This window comes from Apodemus sylvaticus, chromosome X (genome assembly GCF_947179515.1).
Source record: "Apodemus sylvaticus chromosome X, mApoSyl1.1, whole genome shotgun sequence".
Lineage (NCBI taxonomy): Eukaryota > Metazoa > Chordata > Mammalia > Rodentia > Muridae > Apodemus > Apodemus sylvaticus.
The window spans coordinates 136,721,175-136,737,451 of record NC_067495.1 but is presented as its reverse complement, the minus strand read 5'-3'; the positions used below and the strand labels follow the sequence as shown (position 1 = coordinate 136,737,451).

Here is a 16,277-nt window from a genome sequence, read left to right as displayed (position 1 = left end):
CAACTCCTTTTCCAGTAACGTTATGTTAATAGCTTGAAATCTACCAAGGTAAGGGTATTTATACCATAGAAATAAGCAGTTGTTACAAGTAAGATTTAGTAGTGTTTTTAAGATCTCTCTCTCTCTCTCTCTCTCTCTCTCTCTCTCTCTCTCTCTCTCTCTCTCTCTCCTTTCAAGACAGGGCTTCTCTGTGTACCCCTGGCTGTCCTAGAACTCATATCTCTTCCTTCCTCCTTCAACAGTGAGGAGAGAATGATGGAGGAGTCAGTGATTTGTGGATTGGGAGTTGAAAAAGATACAGGATTCAGAAAAATCAGCAGAGGAAGTCATGCTTTTGATGAGTTTTAATGTGTCAGCTGCTCTTGTATTCTTCTGGCCTTAAATGGGCTAAAGATTCTGGATAGAAAACTAATAAACTTGAGAGCTGTGAGGAAGATCTAAAACATGAATTGCTGCCAAGAAGGGAGAATTGGGTGCATCAAGAACCATCGTGCCTTATGGGCAACACGGAAAGCTTCACTTTCTAATTTTAACTTACAGAAATGGTGAATCTCTTACTAAACTATTTCTCTAGTGACTATATTTGCTAACCTACTTACTCTAGTACAATATAGATCCTAGATGGGCTTGTCCCCTGCACAGAGAAAAATCAGTATTTATAGAACTTATATATTTACATTTAACAAAGGGTAGAAAGACTAGTCTGTAAAGAATATCACCCATTTTCAATCCCAGTGAATTGCCTTTGGAAATAGGTTTTTCATTAAGTTAGCTTTGTTTTTTCCTTAATCCAGTTGACGTACCGCGAAACTTTAGTATAGATTCCATATTTGCCTTTCATCGCACATTCTTCACCCCAGCTAATAATGCCAGTTAAGAAACTTGTCCCTTCTACTTCAGTGACATGGGGTCCCCCACTATCTCCTTCACATGAATCTTTGCCTCCTTCACGGTAACCTGCACAGAACATGTTGTTATAGATGGTGAATGTTGTGGACCTAAGGCATGTGGCTCGGTCAACCAGTGGAACTCTAAGGTACTGAAGAATGGTAGCCTGTCTCCCTTTGTTGAAGACTTTCCCCCAGCCACTCACATAGCCAGAACCAAACTTGAGGAAGATATTTGTATATTCCCTATTGGCAACACAGATAGGTGTTACATAGCTGTTTAGTATTAAAGGTTTATCCAGTTCCAGCAAGGCAATGTCATGACTATACTTGTTAATAGTTGCATTGTACTGGTGATGAGGGATAGTTCGAATCACATTTCGCCTTTGTTCTGTGTCTTCCTTTTTATCAATGTTATATTCACCTGTTGAAAACAAATTTCATAGTTTATAGTCCTTCACATAAATGCATTTCCCATGGTCCCCAGCCTGCTTCGCTTCACTGATCATTAGCAACCAAGTTTCAATGATCTAATATAGTGGGTGGGGAAGTTGGTAATCAATATAAATCATTTTACTAAGCTAAGAATGCTTTATGGGTTCACAAAAAGGATTACGAGGCCTGGAAGGTGGAATAAGTTAGGATTTGGAATTATGGCCCCTCTCCTTTTTGCCCAGTTTACTCAATAAGAGCCTCATTGGACATTTGTACAATATATGTCCATCATGTACTAATGTTGCTATGGATTATCTATTTTGTTTACTTACCAGCAACAACCTCAATTTTATCACCAGGTTTAAGGCAGTGGGCAGCAGTCACAATCCATTTTTCATTAATGATGGCACCTCCACAGAATGCCTCAATTTCACCATTTAAAATGACCTGTGGAAATAAAGTTAAGAAGATCAAGACGTATGATCCAGAGAAAAAAATGGCTATACATGCCATTTGCCGGGGTGGGGAAAATTGACTTGTGGGTGCTGGGAGAAATAAAGGATTTCCAGGCAGTGTCAGCTCTGCAGATGAGTTAGTGTCCATAGAGCACAAACTGGACTGTTGTTTCTGTAATGATCTTGAAGCGAATGCAGAATGAGAGATGGTATGGTAGGGATGGTTCTCCGGGCGAGGTGAATCTGAGGAGTGGTGCTTTTTGGTGTGTGATGTGGAGCCTTTTAATTCCTTTCCCATGTCATCTAGAGAGTCTGCTGGTGTAAGTTATTGAGGGAGATACAGTGGATATGGGAGGAAATGCTAACCACCAAGGATGAATAATTATTATGAAGTCTCTGGCCCTGTATGAGGACATCTTTTTGCTACAAGTCACTTAAAAGAGAAAAATGAGCCAAATTTTTTTCAGGAGCTGTTTCAAGCCCTATCCAAATGAGAATATTATGAAATGAGACCGAAGGACTCTACAGGAGCTGTGTTTTTTTTTTTTTTAATTTTTTTTTAATTTTTTAGATTTATTTATTATATTTAAGTACACTGTAGCTATCTTCTGACATACCAGAAGAGGGCGTCAGATCTCTTTATGGATGGTTTGAGCCACCACGTGGTTGTCAGGATTTGAACTCAGAACCTTTGGAAGAGGAGTCAGTGCTCATAACCGCTGAGCCATCTCTCCAGCCCCAGGAGCTGGGTTTATTAGTCACCTATGTGTGGATCACTAGCAGGACCCACACAGTCCTTCCATCTCTCCTAACCTCTGGCTGGGAGTCGAAGCTATCCTTGCTCTAAAAAGGTTTCTTTGCTGCACTTGATTTTTCATACAGGGTGGACAAGAGTGTTTAGTTTGTGGCATTAAACATAGGCGTTATAGATAAGATGATAATTTATTCTTTCTTGTCTATATTTACATAATAATCAAAGAGGATCATCAACGTTTCTACTAAATCAACCTAAGAGAATTTCAGTTTTGATATAAACAAAGATTTTCTTGTGGATACGTTTTCAGAGATAAAGCTGAAAATTGTGGACACTAGAGGGCACACTCAGCATTCAGTAAACTGCAGTGGCCCACTAGCCTCCGAGCCGATGCCCTTTGCCTAAGTTGTAAGCAAAGTGTTCCTAAGCAAGACAAAGAGGGCTGTTGGTCCCTTTGAATGTGGGGCATAGATGGCCTTTGTGAAGGTTGCTCTGGGCCTGAATTCAACTTACTAAACAGCTACTGTGTCCTGGACACTGAAGCACTAGCTTTGTAAATAGAATCCTAAGGGACTCAATTGTTACAGGTCTCCTGCCTTCTTTTCCACACTTAGCCTCTCTCGCTCTTTTTAGCTATTGTTTTATATTTTAAAAATGGCAAAAATGGCAAAAATACAGAAAAACATAATTATATAACTAACACCAGTATTTTTACAACCTAGATGATTTGGTACTAATAATTGTACTAATTATACATATTTGGTATGCAAAACACAAAACATGTATGGAATATTACTCTATCCTTTCACAGATGAGCAAACTAAGGTTTAAAGAGACATACTCAGACAGACCCATCCATGCTACTGAGATGACACAACAGGTTAAAGTGCTTATTACCTAGCCTGATGAGCTTAGTTTAATCCCTGGAACTCATATAGAAGAAAGAAAGAATTGATTCCTGCAAGTTAGCCTCTGACCTCCAAATGTGTGCTGTGGCATATGGGTATACACATGTGCGTGCACACACACGTGTACACACACACACACACACAGAGAGAGAGAGAGAGAGAGAGAGAGAGAGAGAGAGAGAGAGAGACAGACAGACAGACAGACAGACTGCCTGGCTCTAGTATTTATGCTTCTGGGCATTCAGAATCTCTTAAGAGATGGCCTGTGGTAGGATGGTCTGAGTTTCTTATAAAAACATATTTGATGAGAATATTTAGTGAGTAGGGCTAGAGAAAATGGAATTCCAAAATATTTTTATAGTTCTCACAATTATGTTTGAGAAGTGTTACATGGCTTGTGAATCCAAATTCTCATGGCTAGGTAATCTTTATGTTTTAAAAATGTTCACTGTGGATGAAAACATACTTTACAGGTTCAATGGGAAATAATATATGAGTATGAGTCCCCTTGTTCTAAAGCCAGGATATAAGTGGTGTTGAAGATACTGAAAGAGAAAACATTCCCCTTACTTCTAGGGCAGCTTTCAAGTCCCATCATTCTAAACTCATTTAGTGCTATGTTCCTTCCGGCATGGGGATGTTTGCTGGCTGACTGCAAGCCTTCACATGTGCCCAGGGGCTGTAGTCTGCAGCTCAGAACATAGTCTTGATACCACACTGCTAGCTCCAGACACACCTCTCTAGACACCTTGCACCATCCCTAACAGGGGAGGGTACATCACTCTTTCCTTGGTGGAATACTACAGCCACCAAGGCAGAAAGGTGTTTACAAAACAAATGTAGTTCCTTGGGAGCATGTATGGGACCTGGAATCTTCACCTTCTGCATACCCAGAAGGAAGAAACAATATTCTTGGTTTCGAGATGCTATGTGATTATGCACATTCTACCAAATAATACAGAGTATCAATATTTCCTCAAATATTCTCATCAAGTCTTTATGAGCCCCCAAATATGTTTTTATAAGAAACTTAGACCATTCAACCTCAATCTTTCCTCTGCCTGTGCCAACTCTGGAGGAAGGGAGAACAGCAATGACATTTGTGTTAGAGTGATGAGAGGAAGTTTTCCTGAGTACCATGGCTTGGGGGATAGCAGTGGTCACTGGGCAAGTGTGGGGAGAGGTAGTTGTTACAAAGTACCATGGGTAGGGGAGTGGGAGGTGGCAAAAGATGTACCTACAATAATCTAAGATTCCATGTCCTCAGCATATGTTCTATTGTCTCATTCGTCTTCCATTACAGAATACAAACACAAAATACTAATATTTGATATGCTATCCTTCTCCTTCTCAGTATACAGTACTGTACAAGTGTACTGTCAAAAGATGAGGTGGCTCATCCTAATGCCAAATGATTTTTACCATCAAGTGAATTTGAGCAACATGATTTTAATACTACATGGTCTAGAATCCTATGATCCAACATACCTGTCTTTGGAAGTAAAAATAAAATGTTGCAGTAGAATATTATTTCTCACTTGGGTACTGTTATGGTAATATTGAACAGTTCCCAGCTTAGTGTGTTAGTTAGATCAACCTGAATGGTATCCACAGCCCTTGGGCACATAGACTGTAATGGATTCTACATGACTCTGCCAAAGGTTTGCTGCCTGGAGATTCTACTGCTTTCCAGTAGATGACTGTGTCCTTTTAAGCCCGAAGAGCACTCTTTGCCAATCCCTAATTAATGTTAGAAATTTTAGCAAACACCTTTGCCAAGAAACAAGGACTAAGATATATTTGCAATTAAAATATTACAAATGCGTGGTTTTGGAATGTTTGCTTGGCCATCTCAGGACCATAGCTATTTAAATATTAGCTACTTGGAAGATGAGCCATCTGCCTGGCCAAGGACAAATTCTTATAAGACTTCAGAGAATGATGGGGCAAATAGGAAGGCATATGTTCTGGGCAAGATATCCAAATTCTGATCTGTCAAATCTTTTCATAGTCACAGTCTAGTAGGAGCTTGCTTCTGTCTAACACCCTCAGCTCAGACACACTTCTATACACTGATAAAATTCATACAACCTGTATTTCTGCTCTTCATGGCAATGGCAGCCCACCACAATAGCTTTTGTCTCATTATTCTTGCTTTATACTTTAAGTCTAGCCTAGCCTTTTCTGTGAGTTCCCTAAAACCTCTATTCTCTCTCGTCATCTATTTCAGCTTTCAACACCATTCATTCTATATTTTCTATTATACAAACTAAGATACATGGCATACTATTTTCTAGACCCATAAATGTTGCTTGCCACATTAATGGCGGTAGGTTATTTTGTGGAGCACAGAAGGAATACTCAATTTGCTTTTTAACAGTTAATTATACCAACAAATAAACTGGACATTGATATATACTTCCTCAAGCAATCCTGCAGGTTAACAATCCAAATGTTTTGTTCAAACTGGCTTTGTAGATGTAGATAAGATTATATTTGCCATTTTTCTCCTAATTGGGATCTTATCATCTATGCCAGGAGTAATATAAGCTTGTCTCTTTTAAAGAAGACATGTTTTTGTTCTGCTTTTAAGACATGGTCTCAGTATGTAGCTCAGCTATCCTGGAACTCACTCTGTAGACCTGGCTGGCCTTGAACTCACAGAGATTCCCCTAATGAGTGGTGAGTTTAAGGTGTGCACCACCATGCATGGATAAGTAAGACATTATGTAGAATTATGACTGTCGTATAAATGAAAACATCTCTGGCTCATTCTTACTTGAAGTCAGCTGTCTACTGTGGAGTAGATCTGCCATAAGCAAAGAGTTCAAGTCACCTCAACAATAGCTTGGGGACCAAGTTGAGGAAAGTGGGGAATAGGGAAAAGGAAGATGTTTAAGGAGGATATTTATACCTCTTTGAAAAAGATCAGGTATTTATATAGGTCTACACAGAGCTTAGAAAAAAAGCAAGGAAAGTAAAAAAAGAAAAAAAGAAAGCAAAAAAAGGTTTACACATGCTCAAACTAGCTGTGGATGGGAGAACAACTAAATTAAGGCTTCAGATAGGTGCTATGTTGTTTCTCCAAACCTCTACTTTGAAGTTGCTGAGGAGAGTGATTTAGTAATATAGGCAGTACAGTTTGTGTTTCCCTCCCCCAACCTTCTAAAGCTTTTAGTCTTTCCTCTATAGCTGTTTTAGTTTTCTCAGTCAGCTAGATACAGTTTCTAAGAAAAGCATGTTTCTGTTAATGTGTGGTATACTTAACTCTCTGGCTTCCCATCCATCCCCTGAAGTGCTCCTTCAGAATCCCTGCTTCTTTTCCAAGAGGCTCTGATCTCACAGCGGAGAACCTAAGGGAAAACACTTCTGCTGCCTGCCTTGCCTCTTTGGCCTGGGTGGAGGGCGGAGTTTGAGCCTGAACTGAGTAGTGGTGCAGTTCAGAACCCTTAGAGTTCCTCGGAAGTGATCCTGACAGTCTGTTTAGACAGGCCACTTAGCCCCTGGCCACTAGCCAGGCAAATGAAGTGGGAGCCCTGGAATGAGGCGAGAAAAGAGAGTGACAGTAGCCAGGCTCCTGAAATTCCCTAACCTGCGCCCATTGGTTTCTCAGCTGATGGATGAACACTCACTCTCTGACCCTCAGGCTAGGCCTGCTGCTCCAGGGCTCAGAGCTCTGCCACTTGACCTTGCCAAAACATTTGCCCAAACAAGGCTCCTGTAAAAGCTGACCAGCCTAGCAACTGAGTCAGGGACTCTAAAGGGGCCTTTTTCCTTGAGACCAGAGTACCTACCTACAGTTTTTACCTATAAGCTCACAAAGCGCATGCTGAGACTTTAACCCAAGGTCACACTCATGTTACACAAGCACACTACTACTGAAATACCACCAGTGCCACCAAAATCCTTTAACAGACTAAACAAGTCTAGGTCATTCAAACTGTTGGTGATTCCTAATGAAAGACAATTTTTTGTTCTTTGTGGGATTTCACTTTGTTCCTTACTTCAACTGACTTCCCCAACAAAAGAATCGATTCTGAGTAAAAAAGCCTTTAGGAAACATCAGCAACTCGAGACACATTTGTAGGTGACAGTTGCAAAAAGTATTTCATATTTTAGCACCAGAGATTTAATATGGTGGTCATTGAAAGCACCAACTCTCACTTTCCCACAATGCCTTGGCCACAGCATCTGGGTGCAGTCTTGTCTGTAATTAAATCTAGTAATCCTGGAGAGAAGGCTCTGTTACTTTTGTAAAGGACATGTTTTGTTCCCAGCATCTACATCTTGGCTCACAACAATCTGCAACTCGAGCTCTAGAGGATCTGGATGTCTCTGGGAACCAGGCACAGATGAAGTGCACAGACATACATTCAGGCCAAATATTTATACACGTAGAATAATTAAAATAATTAAAAATATAGTACTTTCACATGACAGATTATCCATGTGGTAGAGCTGATCATTTCATGAGTGAGAAGAGGCTGTGGTTGCTTTCTCTTCCTGTTTCTTCTTTGTGTAAAAGTGGCTTTTAAAAAAAGATTTATTACAGAGTACACCATAGCTGTCTTCAGACACTCCAGAAGAGGGCATCTGATCTTATTACAGATGGTTGTGAGCCACCATGTGGTTGCTGGGAATTGAACTCAGGACCTCTGGAAGAGCAGTCAGTGCTCTTAACTGCTGAGCCATATCTCTATCCTCCTAAAAGTAGCTTTTGTAAACCTGCTTATTAATCTCCTATTTTTAAAAGCCAGTAGTTTTTCCTGAGGAACTGGGCAGAGGTTGGTGTGGAAAGACCTTTATTTGGCTAGAAAGGAAAAAATGTGAAACTGACAGCTCTCTCTCTCTCTCTCTCTCTCTCTCTCTCTCCTCTCAAACCATGAAATAGCTCCGTGCAACTCTGGAAAAGAAGAACACTTGGTGGTACAGTCCTGATGGCCAGCATGGGAATGGTCCAGGGTTCAAGTGCCAGCTCCACACACGTATGTGCACACTCGTGGGCACATGTGTACACATACATGGATCTACACACAAGTTTTAGATGAGTTGTTTTCATCTTGGGTTTGTGTAGGATTTTGGGGTGAGCAGGCAGGGGATGATACTTGTCTCCTTTGTAGATTTACAGGTAAAAGCAATCAGGTAGATTACTGGTGCAAGGAATCTTAATTCATATGAATGAAATGTGGACTAAATGTGTGTGTGAGCACATGCATTTGTCAGTGAGCATTTTCACCTATCTTAGTCAGATTTGACAGGAAAAGGCAACAGGGCCAATAACAATACAATAAGATTGCAGCAAGGAAAGGCCTGAATCGAGTTGAAGTGATGCAGCCACCACCTAGTAGTCTCTTCTAGATTTGCTAAAATTCCCTTAAGAAAATATCTCCATAGGTATCTGCTAAGCATCTATTCTTACGGGAGTGGGTGGAAAATACAGATTCTATGACTAAACTGAGACTATGCCCTCCTCCCATTTTAGTTCTGGTTTAACTGTTTTTTTTTCCTATTTCATTTAATGGGGGGCAATGCTAAGACCACAATGTAAGCATCTTGGAATTAAAACCATTCTCCTTTATTTAAAGAGGAAATGATATTGTTAGTCAATAAGTCTCTGGACAAATTGCTTTATGCCCCTATAGTACATGGAGGATCAAAGTTAATAGGATTTTTGGGGGAGGGAGGTTAAGTTGAAATGAAAGACATCTTCTCCATAGGCTCAGGCCTTTGAACACTTGCTTCCCAGCCATTGGTGCTGTTTGGGGAGCCGGGGCAGCCTTGCTGGAGGGTGTGCTTTGAGATTTCATCACTTCACTGTACTTCCTGTTTTCTGGCTCTATCTCTTGTTTGTGGTTCAAGATGTGATCTCTCAGCTTCCAATTCCTACCACCATGCTCCCCCACTGTGGTGGACTTTGTCCCTTTAGACTCACATGCCAAAGTAAGACCCCCCCCCCTTCCTTAAGTTGCCTTTGGTCATGGTGCTTTGTCATAGCAACAGCAAGGCAACTAATGTAAATTACCTTGTACACGTATGTTAGGGATATAAGGAACAAAAACAGATGAGAATACAAAAAACAAAAAAGTTAGAATTACCTATACTGATGTCAAATAGAATGAAAATATTACTGTGTCATTACCCAAGAGAGATTTTTTACAAAAAGGTCACTGAAATGGGTTAGTTTGACCAAGAATAGTGAAGAAAAATAAAGACGTGACAACAAAGGAAAAGATGGTGTGGGATAAGGGAAGTAGCTCTGGTAAGGTGCCCTTAAGGAGGGCTAGAGGGTATATAAATGTACACACAGTGTATTTTATTGCCTATATATTTAGTGTGTATATGACTTTCCTCTATCTCCAAGTATATGTTTAACATCTGTCATCTAGTATATTATCAAACGGCAGAATAGCAGACATTTAGAAGAATTTTTGATAGACCCACAGTTAGGATACATAGCCAGTTTCAGAGATTTCTAGTGGTGTTAAATGTGAAATTTAGATGCAAACATCTACCTGACCTCCTTAAATTGTAACTAATTTGATGATTGCTGTGTCATCTAAGCTATCAGAAGTTCATACTTCATTAGAGAAAATATTTTCATGTGAAGAATCATTGAAATCACTACAAAATTATAATTAAGCTAGACTAAACCATGATATGCACTAACAGAAATACATGCAACGATGGAAAATTTCTCTTAATATCTGCCTTGTCCAGTAAAATAGTGACCAACTACATGTGGCCATTATTCCCCGAAATGTGACAAAAGTGACAAAGGAACTGAAAAATTTTTTTAACAGTTTTAACCAGTTAAGTAAAGTAGCCTCATGTGCTGATTGCCTGATGGGACTGCCCAATTTCATGTAGGGTCTGGACTGGCTCCTTCAGTGAGGTAGGAAGTAGCCTGTCTCTCCTCACACATGGAATCACTTGAGCTTTGGTTAAATATATAATTAAGGCCTGGGTTTTGCTCCTAATCTCACTCTTAGTTAAAAACAATATGCACAGGTAATACTGTATATGCAGTTTCTGTGGTGAACACACTTGGAGGACTATGTAGACTGACTCCATTATTTGACATTTTGGAGGCTGGTTTCTGTGTTCTTCTTTTAGCACAGTGGGTTTTCAAACTAACATATCTATCAGAATGATCTGGAAGGCTTCCTTGAACCCAGTTTGCAGGTCCCCTCTCTCTCTAGTCCTTCAAATCCAAGGAGATTGAGGTGGAGTGTGAGACTGTGTACTTCACAAATTTCTAGTGATCTGGACATCCTAGTGTTCTGGACATACTGTCAGACTTGGAGAAATGTGGCAGTAGATCAGAGCCCGTGTGCTTATTTTAAGCAACTAGTTTTTGCCTTAATCCTTTACATGTGAGTCCTTTTTGTTATCCCCATCAGTTAGTCTGTGCCTAGAGATCATCTGGCTCACTGGTTTTCCTAGGGACTGAGGGTGTACAGTGAGTGCCAATGTGTGTGTGTGTGTGTGTGTGTGTGTGTGTGTGTGTGAGAGAGAGAGAGAGAGAGAGAGAGAGAGAGAGAGAGACCTCATTTACAGACATGCTTATTGCTAACAAGCTGTTTGGAATTCTATTGTGCTATTTGTTTACTGCCAAATTCTTTTGAACATTGGTAGCTGCTGCTGAACTTGTTTTTCACTATATGCTTCCCAGTAAGGGTTTTTATTTTGCAGAGTGATGAAATTTACCTAAATACATCTCACAATGCCCACAGGTCTTTCTAATATCCTAACCCTGTTCCTCAGCTGGCCTGTCTTCTGCCATTTGAGCTCCAGCTTTTAGGTGCATGATCAATATAGAGTACCTGCCAAGGGATTTGACCTGGTTTTGCATTTTCTCCACCAACAACTCGAGTGAAGTCATTAAGTGATTCACTATTTTCAGTGATGTTATCAAGAATGGCACCGTCAGTGATGTCATCCAGAATGAATTCAGCTTCAGTAGAATTTCCATAGTCCATATTAGAGAAAACGGTCTCAGCACGGGTGATCTTTTTAGAACTGTATGAAACAGAAACTCTTCCACATGGAAATGGAACTACAAAAATAGAAAAAAGAGAATATTCTGATATTTCACAGTCGCATTTAGAAATACATTATAATAACTGAGAATGAGCCTCATTCATTGCTGTCACTTTGGGTCTGTCAATATATATGTGTGTGTATATATATGTATATATGTGTGTATATATATATACGTACATGCACATATATAATGCATATATATATATATATATATATATATATATATATATATATATATTGAGTACTTCTATGAGAAACATTTGACTCTGAAATCCACCATCTTCATGGAAATAAAATAAGTGTTCTGAGATAAAACTTATTAGACTTTTTTAAAAAAAAACCCTAATTACTTTCTATCTAGTTTCTTTTTTGTTGTTGCTGTTGTTGTTTTCGAGACAGGGTTTCTCTGTGTAGCCCTGACTGTTCTGGAACTCACTCTGTAGACCAGGCTGGCCTCGACCTCAGAAATCCGCCTGCCTCTGCCTCCCAAGTGCTGGGATTAAAGGCATGCGCCACCACCACCTGGCCTCTCTCTAGTTTCTTAATTAAAGTCTTACTTCAGAGTTCCCTTACCCTGGATGGAGATCAAGAAGGCATGGTGTAGCCCAGGCACTGTGGTAGCCCTGGGTTAGCATGCAGACATGGCCAAGTCCAAGAACCACATCACACATAACCAGTCACGCAAATGGCACAGAAATGATACAGAAACCCCAGGGCACAAAGATACAAATCTCTTAAGGGGGTTGGCCCCAAGTTCCTGAGGAACATGTGCTTTGCCAAGAAAGGCCTGAAGATGATGCAGGCCGACAATACAATGAGTGCACGTGCAGAGGCCATCAAGGCCCTTGCGAAGCCTCAGGCCATCAAGCCCAGGATGCCAAAGGGCCCCAGACACAAACTCAGCAACCCGGCTTTTATCGCTCACCCCAAGCTTGGGAAGCAGATTCGAAGCTACATGGCCAAGGGGCATACACTCTGCCAACCAAAGTCCAAGGCTCAAACCAAGGCAGAGGCCAAAGCCCCGGCTAAGGCCCAGGCTTCACCTCCAGCTCAGGCTCCAAAAGGTGCCCAGGCCCCTGTGAAGGCCTCATAGAAAAGGCTCCTGCCAGTGTTTAGACAGATGGACTGCTGGGACACACACACACACACACACACACACACACACACACACACACAGTTTGCAGATGACCAGTATCCTATGGTGTTTTTACAAATAAACTTGAGGCTAGATCTGTTAAAAAAAAAAAAAAAAGATATGCCGTGGAACTTTTCTTTCAGAAGGTAAAGGGCTCCCAGCCCTTGCTATTAACAGGGTCTTTTTGTAGACTATGCACTAGAGATTCCAGTGTGAAATTTTTGAAGGGAGATCTTTGGGATTCAACTGCATATTTATCAAAAATTTACCAAATAGTTTACTAACATGGTTACCAAATCTATATTTATTTGGATCCAATCATGTCTCCCTCCCTTCCCATCATGCCCCATTTGACTTATTTCCCAACAAATTATCTACTGATACACTGGGGACCACCAAAATGGAAATTTGTAGCCAAAGTCACCTCACATTTTATTTTCATGTTTTACTCTCCTCTTTGATATTTTCCACATACCAGACATTTCTTTAGCAACTAGCCCTGGCTAAGTATCATGAAGGCAGCTTGTGGTTGAAAAAAGGAAATTAGTTCAAAATACTTATGCATAAATGCACATGAACAACAATGGCTTGAGAAAAGGGACCTTTATTTTTCAAAAGGCAGAACAGCTTATTTTAGGTCTGGCCTAGTTACTCTGCTAAAGCTAAGACTACATTCAAATAGAACTCTTGATAGTTGGAGGTGCTTTTCAATTTTTTTCCTCTCTTAGAACATAGAAGACTTCATAAGGACCAAGCTTCTGCACCAGCTGCCTTCATGAGAAGTTAACTTTTTTTTTAATGGTAAGTGTTCATGTGTGTGCACACAAACACACACACAGACAAACATATACACACTTCTAAGGCAAGGAACAGGTAAGTCAGTGCCTGTGAAGAAGCAGGCAGAAGGTAAAGCATCAGAGACTCTTAATTTTGTTTGTAGCAGATGCACTTTTGTATTCTGGCCCTTTCTTAATTTCCTCTGCCCGGTACATTGCTGAGATAGGTATCAAACCCACAGTTACAGGGGAATGGTTCACAATTTAATGAAAGGTCTGGCTTTGGAAATGTAAGAGAAACCATATCTGGCTTGATTTAAAAGTGTGTGTATGTTTTATTTGTAAGCATGCTGTAAGGGTGTAGGTCCATGTATGTGCTGGTATGAGTGCCCATGCTTGCAAGTGTGGAAGCCAGGGGGTTAACATCAAACATCTTCACTTATTTCTCTGTTCTCCAAGTTACTCTTTTGAGACTGGATCTCTCACTGAACCTGGAGCTCATCACTTCTGGCTGGTCCTATCTTCCCCTTCAGTTATGGGCTCACACCGCCTGGCTTTTATATACTGAACATCGGAACTCAGGCCCTCAGGCTTGCATACTAAGTGCTTTATGTTTTTTTTTTTTCTGTAGTCTTACGAAGCTTGTCTCCCTCTCTCTGAATCAAAACTTTGGTTTCCAAGGTAAGGGATGAGTGTGGAAAAGTTCTAAATACAGTAATTAGGTATCAACCTGGTGGCATGCTCACACAGCTCACACACATAATGAAGCATCGCCCTTCCCTTTACTGTACAGACGTTGTAGATCAGCCTAGGAAAGCATAAACTGGCTGGATTTAGTCTGACAGCAAGGAAAGAAATTCAGTTTGACACAAGTCAGGAAGTCATTTTCATAGACCTAAGTAGCTAGGCTCCAACAGACTTATGCTTAACATTTAACATCTTTTTTTTTTTTTAAACTAGAAATCTATCAGTCAGCCAAGTATTTATATGTCTTTTATTGTATGGTAATGTATTATTGATTTAATGTACTGAATCTCAAATATTGCACATAGTGGTCACAGAAATCCATTTCTTTGTAATATAGAAATCGGAGAATAAAACGTAGACCCAGAAAAGAATTCAAGCTGTACATAATTATTAAAGTGTGAAATTATGGTGACATTTAGAAAGTTAATTTGTTTATTTCAAGATACTAATATTTTGTTCAATTACAAAAGGGAGTTGATGCCAGCAATACTGAAATAAAGTAATTTAGGGGCAGAGGACTGAACCTGGGTTATAGCTGGAATTATGGTGGGTTAGTGAGCACCTATATACTAGTTCACTAACCTGAGAATTCAGTTTGAGGGGATCTGATACCATCTTTTTACTTCCAGAAGCATTGCACACACATGACATAAAATGTAATTGTGGTTTCTTTTTTATTCCATGTACTTAGTACCGAAATGACTTAAAAGTAAATGCTCATGTAAAGTTGTTAATTTAGCCAAACTTAATTTTGTTTATAGTTAAACTAAAAGCAAAAAATTAATACTGGTAATACCTAAAAAGAATACATGCAGACAAGACACTCACAAAATAAAAATAAATAAATCCTTTTTTAAAAGCCTAAAACAGTATAGTTTACATTCTAAAGATTCAAATGCAAAATGTTTTAAAGAACTTATTTTGATTTTGACCTGCTGGTTCACAGGACTTCTGGTCTTCTGCAAGTTGGTATCCCTCAGTGCAGGAACAAATTACCTTGTTATCAGGACTGTTTTTACAAAACTGCGTGCACCTGCCATTTTTAATGTTACACGTTGCATCTAAAAGAAAAGAAAAAAAAACCTTAATGGCTCATCTGACATACACTTCAAAAAAAGTACATGGAATGACTGGTTCATGTATGCTTCAAGTTGAAATAATCTGGGAGCCTTGAGCTAAGGAAAGAAAGATGAACTAAAATAAGATTCTCAGAAAGGCATGACGATGGTGTTAGCAATATTTTGATATTGTGTACAACCAAATATCTGGATATTGTACTTTAACTAAATCATGAACAATGATTAGAAACCTATTTATTAACGCATACATCCAGGAAAGTCAATAAAACTTTTGTGTGAAGTTTTACAAAGTAAGTGCACCTGTTTAAATGCTTCACAGGTTAATAAATAGGAAATCATCATCAACTACAAGTCCCATAATGTTCCCTCCCAAACACTCTAGCTTTTCTCATTTACAAAAGTTACTACCTGTGTTTCAAACATTGTAAGCACTATTGATAGTTCCTGAACTTTATATAAACAGCACATATATTCTTCTGTTTTAGAAATTTATTTGTGAGATTCATCTATGTGGTTTTGTAAAGAAGTGGTTCATTTACATTGCTGTGTAGTAGTCCATTGTATTAATACATTTCACCCACCTATTCTACTATTTGTTAAAAATACTTAAGTGTGTGTGTGTGTATGTGTGTGTTTGTGTGTATCCAGAGAAGCCAGAGTATGTGTAGAGTACTTGTATATCTTTCTTTTATTATTAATCATTAAATTTTTGCACTGTTCCAAAATGTATTTTCAGGTTATTATGGAATAAATATAATTGCTATTTTATTACCTTTCTATACAAAATCTTTTCTGTATGTTTATTTATTTTAATTGCATAATCCAGTAAATCAGGGGAGGAAAATAAACTGTATCAGGTGAGGGGAATAAAGGAACTGACCTGAGATTTCATTTTTGCTATCATTAATCCACTAAGTTTATGATAAAAAGGTGGTATCTGGTCTTTTGCATTTCCTTAGTTTTGAGGCCCTTTGCTCTTGTGAGTGGTGATAACATCTCTGGCTCTTTTTTTTTTTTTTTTTTTTGCTCTTGGCTATCATATTGTTGCTACAAAGCAA

The 16,277-nt window shown here is 39.3% G+C and overlaps 1 protein-coding gene across 2 annotated transcripts in view; it reads right to left on the bottom strand.

The window, feature by feature from the left end:
• Window positions 1-763: 763 nt before the first annotated feature.
• The window catches only part of F9 (coagulation factor IX), a 29,200-nt gene continuing 13,686 nt past the window's right edge, over window positions 764-16,277 (bottom strand). For both annotated transcript variants that reach the window (XM_052171678.1, XM_052171679.1), the window contains 4 exons: window positions 15,073-15,201; window positions 11,263-11,495; window positions 1,655-1,769; window positions 764-1,311 (listed from right to left, as the gene is read on the bottom strand). In XM_052171678.1, the coding sequence (XP_052027638.1) occupies window positions 764-1,311; window positions 1,655-1,769; window positions 11,263-11,495; window positions 15,073-15,201 (1,025 nt within the window). The remainder of the gene's footprint in view (window positions 1,312-1,654; window positions 1,770-11,262; window positions 11,496-15,072; window positions 15,202-16,277) is intronic.